Source organism: Mizuhopecten yessoensis, unplaced genomic scaffold (assembly GCF_002113885.1).
Source record: "Mizuhopecten yessoensis strain PY_sf001 unplaced genomic scaffold, ASM211388v2 scaffold1861, whole genome shotgun sequence".
Lineage (NCBI taxonomy): Eukaryota > Metazoa > Mollusca > Bivalvia > Pectinida > Pectinidae > Mizuhopecten > Mizuhopecten yessoensis.
This window is the reverse complement of record NW_018404258.1, coordinates 35,065-41,448: the sequence shown is the minus strand read 5'-3', so window position 1 is coordinate 41,448 and position 6,384 is coordinate 35,065. Positions and strand designations below refer to the sequence as shown.

The window sequence follows — 6,384 nt, the reverse complement described above, 5'->3', positions numbered from 1 at the left end:
ATATAATGATATAGGAGATACATGGAATGATAACAGGTTGGATATATAATGATATAGGAGATACATGGAATGATAACTTGTTGGATATATAATGATATAGGAGATACATGGAATGATAACATGTTGGACATATAATGATATAGGAGATACATGGAATGATAACATGTTGGATATAACTATAATGATATAGGAGATACATGGAATGATATCATGTTGGACATATAATGATATAGGAGATACATGGAATGATAACATGTTTGATATATAATGATATAGGAGATACATGGAATGGTAACATGTTGAATATATAATGATATAGGAGATACATGGAATGGTAACATGTTGGACATATAATGATATAGGAGATACATGGAATGATAACATGTTGGATAAATAATGATATAGGAGATACATGGAATGATAACATGTTTGATATCTAATGATATAGGAGATACATGTTATCATTCCATGTATCTACTATATCATTATATATTCAACACGTTACCATTCCATGTATCTACTATATCATTATATATCAAACATGTTATCATTCCAAGTATCTCCTATATCATTAGATATCCAACAAGTTATCATTCCATGTATGTTATCATTTCATGTATCTCCTATATCCTGATATATCCAACATGTTACAATTCCATGTATCTCCTACATCATTATATATCCAACCTCTTATTATTCCATGTATCTCCTACATCATTATATATCCAACCTGTTATTATTCCATGTATCTCCTATTTCATTATATGTCCAACATGTTAGCATTCCATGTATTTCCATGTATCTCCTATGTCATTATATATCCAACATGTTAATGTTCCATCCATGTATCTCCTATAACATTATATATCCAACATGGTATCATTCCATGTATCTCCATTATATGTCCAACATGATATCATTCCATGTATCTCCCCTATATCATTATATATCAATCATGTTATCATTCCATGGATCTCCTATATCATTATGTATCCAACATGTTATCGTTCCATGTATCTCCTATTGCCTTATATATCCAACATGTTTTCATTCCATGTATCTCCATTATATGTCCAACATGTTGTATCTCCTATATCATGATATGTCCAACATGTTATCCTTCCATGTATCTCCTATACCCTTATATATCCAACTTGTTACCATTTCATGTATCTCCTATATCCTTATATATCCAACATGGTATCATTCCATGTATCTACTATATCATTATATATCCCATGTATCTCCTATATGATTAGATATCAAACATGTTATCATTCCATCTATCTCCTATATCATTAGATATCCAACAAGTTATCATTCATATGTCCAACATGTTAATGTTCCATCCATGTATCTCCTATAACATTATATATCCAACATGGTATCATTCCATGTATCTCCCCTATATCATTATATATCCCATGTATCTCCTATATTCTCATGTTATCATTCAATGTAGCTCCTATATCATTATAGGAGATACATGTTATCATTCCATCTATCTCCTATATCATTAGATATCCAACAAGTTATCATTCATATGTCCAACATGTTAATGTTCCATCCATGTATCTCCTATATGATTAGATATCAAACATGCTATCATTCCATGTATCTACTATATCATTATATATCAAACATGTTACCATTCCATATATCTCCTATATCATTAGATATCCAACAAGTTATCATTCATATGTCCAACATGTTAATGTTCCATCCATGTATCTCCTATAACATTATATGTCCAACATGTTATCATTCCGTGTATCTCCTATATCATGATATGTCCAACATGTTAATGTTCCATCCATGTATCTCCTATAACATTATATGTCCAACATGTTGTATCTCCTATATCATCATATATCCAACATGTTACAATTCCATGTATCTCCTACATCATTATATATCCAACCTGTTATTATCCTATATCATTAGATATCCAACATGTTATTTATATATCCAACATGTTACTTATCATTCCATGTATCACCTATATCATTATATGTCCAACATGTTGTATCTCCTATATCATCATATATCCAACATGTTAATCTCCTATATCATTATTTATTCAACATGTTACCATGTTATCATTCCATGTAGCTCCTATATCATTATAGGAGATACATGTTACCATTCCATATATCTCCTATATCATTAGATATCCAACAAGTTATCATTCCATGTATGTCCTATATCATTATATATTCAACATGGAATGGTAACATGTTCGATATAACTATAATGATACAGGAGATACATTGAATGATAACATGAGAATATAGGAGATACATGGAAAGATAACATGTTGGATATATCAGGATATAGGAGATACATGTAATGATAACATGTTGGATATTTAATGATATAGGAGATACGATATAGGAGATACATGCAATGATAACATGTTGGATATTTAATGATATAGGAGATATATGGAATGGTAACATGTTAGACATATAATGATATAGGAGCTACATTGAATGATAACATGAGATACAGGGTGTAGATACATGGAATGATAGGAGATACATGGAAAGATAACATGTTGGATATACAATGATATAGGAGATACTTGGAATGATAACATGTTGGATATACAATGATATAGGAGATACGATATAGGAGATACATGTAATGATAACATGTTGGATAATAATGATATAGGAGATCCATGGAATGATAACATGGTAACATGTTGAATAAATAATGATATAGGAGATACATGGAATGGTAACATGTTGGATATAACTATAATGATATAGGAGATACATTGAATGATAACATGAGATACATGGTATGTTAACATGAGTTATCATCTATATACTACTTTATACTACCTACCGTTAGCATTATAAATTCATTATTATGGGTTGTCAGTATGAGAATACTCAAGAATGGGTTAAAAACAACTTGAGAAGAACTTGATAAGAACTTTGGAACGGAATTTCCCATTTCCCAGCACTTGGGAACGTATTTTCTCAAAAGAGAATGTCTGCTCGCGCCTGGTGACGTCATGAATAGGAACTACTTTTCCGTATGTTAAAGGTCAATTTTATTACGAGGTCATCTTTACTACGAGGTCAACTTTGCTACGTCGGATCTGTTCGTATGCTAGTACGAGTCAGAACGTACTGTTTTGAAAGATCTGGTAAGTATTGAACATGAAAATGAAAAAGAAAACAAACTAATGACATTAGATGAAGAAATCTTCACACAGAGGAGCCATAAACGTTTTTGAGAAACGACTAAGCTGACCAGACAGAAATTATAGCTAATACACAGAACAGGAACACTGTCAGGCAGATGATGAGTTCAGTGAACATGTTTAAAACCCATGGAAAATGTCCACTAGAATGATAAAGAAATACAGGGTTTGGACTTTAGGACTCTTGACATGTACTTGGCAAGGTTTTGCCTTGGAATTAGAAAGAGAAAATCTGGGGCAGGTGAAGACTAGGAGCCTTCAATTTTAATTGGCCATGCATCAATGATCAAGAGATTCCCTGAAGGGAAGAAGTACAACAAGGACATTAGTAAAGACATATAATGTAAACACTCACAAGACACATTGAAGGCCAAGCTGATCCAACTGAAGAAGCAAGGAAAAGGCAACCTTCCCAATGCATCAGACCCACTGACATCATGGACACACATCAGCTAAAAGATCAAAGAGTGTTAGCCATGCTGATCCAGAAGGCCTTATGTACACATTATACTTACATAGTTATGAACAATTTGGAATAAGAAGAGCAACAGAACATCCTAACTTTAGATGGGGACACATTACACTGAAGAATTTAAATGGTCAGGAGATTTTGGAACACACCAGTGAGCGTCAGACAAAGACTTTAGGTAACCAGCAGGTGTTAGCTGAGGGATCGGTGTTGTCACCCCGACCCGGGGCACAGCCGTCCCCCATGCCACAGCAAATACGACTACCAAATTCAGGTATATATGAAGCTTTTCTTATTATATGCTATGAGACGTGATGTATATCTTAATAGTTTTCAAACGAAACATTTATTTTAAGATTGAATTATCCTTATGATCAGTCACAAATGTAAACGATAATATGCAAATGGAGCAGCGAATGGTAATGCTATATTTCCAGTAAAGTGCAAGTTCATTGTATTCCTCCACGCGAAAACACTTGTATTTGTTGGCATTTGTCGGAGAACTTACCTGAACTAGCGGTCCGTTGAAAGATGCATTGTACGGGGTTTAGTCGATTTTTTTTGAATGGTGAAACATACTAGGTATTAGTATATAGATGATAAATAGATTAGCACACTGTGTTCTCAGGGTTTGTCGTTCAAACAATTTTCTCATCGCTCGCACGTGGATAAAATCTCGAATCCGCCTCCGGTGGCCTCTCGATTTTATCCACGTGGTCGAGATGAGAAAATTGTTCTCACGACAAACCCTGAAAAAACAGTGTGCTAATCTATAAATATATGATGTGATTATATAAGATACATGGTATAATAACATGAGATATATGGTATAAAAACATAAAATATATGGTATGAAAACATGAGAAACATGGAATAATAATATGAAAAACACGGTATAATAACATGAAAACACGGTATAATAACATAAAAACACGGTATAATAACTAAATATGCATGGTGTGATTACATGATATGCATGGTTTGATAACATGATATGCATGATGTGATAACAGGAGATACAGGATGTGATAACATGATATGCATGGTGTGATTACATGATATGCATGATGTGATAACAGGACATACAGAATGTGATAACATGATATGCATGGTGTGATAACATGAGATACAGGGTGTGATAACATGATATGCATGATGTGATAACATGAGATACAGGGTGTGATAACATGATATGCATGATGTGATGACATTATATGCATGGTGTGATAACATGAGATGCAGGGTGTGATAACATGAGACACAGGGTGTGATAACATGATATGCAAAGTGTGATAACATGATATGGATGGTGTTATAACATGAGATACAGGGTGTGATAACATGATATACAGGGTGTGATAACATGATATGCATGATGTGATAACTTGAGATACAGGATGTGATAACATGATATACAGGGTGTGATAACATGATATGCATGATGTGATAACTTGAGATACAGGATGTGATAACATGATATACAGGGTGTGATAACATGATATGCATGATGTGATAAATTATTAAACCTACACAGAAAGTAACGATGGTCTTACTTTTTAGATCTTAAGTAGATTTCGAAAACAAAATTTCCTTGAACATAGACGCCGTTTCATCAGTGCCATGTGAGCTAAAATGTGAGAAATGAAATATCGAGTATAACTTGAATTAAACAAAAATCATATAAACATCATAGAAATGTTGTACACGTTTTTAACTATGTAGACGGATGGACGCGCGCAGCCGCAGACACACAGGCGTACTAACATAGCCATTAGTATAGGTCAAGTAAGTATACGATTGGGATTTACCGTCCTAGCAACAGCCAGGTTTATATGAAGTCTATTGACTAGAAAATTACCATTGGAATGAGATTGATGTCAAAGAGTTTGGTACAGAAATTACCGTTGAAGTCATACTATATGTGAATTCCATGATTTGTTAATGAGGTGAACATTATCGTCATACAGTACGTAAATGTCAATACATTTGGTAGTAAAGTGACCATTATTGTCATATTCGGCCATCATTGTCATATGGTAGGTAAATGTCATACAGTTTGGTAGTGAAGTGACCATTATCGTCATACTGTACGTAAATGTCAATACAGTTGGTACTAAAGTGACCATTATTGTCATACTGTACGTAAACGTCAATACATTTGGTAGTAAAGTGACCATTATTGTCATATTCGGCCATCATTGTCATATGGTAGGTAAATGTCATAGAGTTTGGTAGTGAGGGGACCATAATTGTCATACTGTAGGTAAGTGTCCCATCGTAATTTCCGTTATTTAAGTAGGTTTTAGCCTTCAAAAAACGTACAATACATACAACTGCAGTAGTAACAGAACCATCAGGGGAGCTGTTAGACGTGAATTTGATGTTCATGTAAGGGAAACAACTCCCAAATATCTGGACTTGTTTTGATTATATTTTTTCAAACGCACATTTGACTGTATTTAAGTTAATATAAAGTATACATCAAGGAGACAGGGTAAATGTCGTACTAGTGATCGAAACGTGCTATATAAACTAGAATACAATCTATTTCTACCAACCTGGGGAATTGTTTAGAAATATTACACTTATCTAATACATGTATAAATATTGGTTACATGCACCAGGAATTTGTCTTCCGCGTACGAAACGCCTTTCACATTAGTACATAATTATGTTGTCAGTTTTAAATTATACTTCT

The 6,384-nt window shown here is 33.5% G+C and overlaps 1 protein-coding gene across 2 annotated transcripts in view; it reads left to right on the top strand.

Moving 5' to 3' along the window:
• Positions 1-3,378: 3,378 nt before the first annotated feature.
• The window catches only part of LOC110441449, a 14,749-nt gene continuing 11,743 nt past the window's right edge, over positions 3,379-6,384 (top strand). For both annotated transcript variants that reach the window (XM_021484603.1, XM_021484593.1), the window contains exon 1: positions 3,379-3,960. In XM_021484603.1, coding sequence (XP_021340278.1) covers positions 3,714-3,960 — 247 coding nt within the window. In that variant the 5' untranslated portion in view covers positions 3,379-3,713. The remainder of the gene's footprint in view (positions 3,961-6,384) is intronic.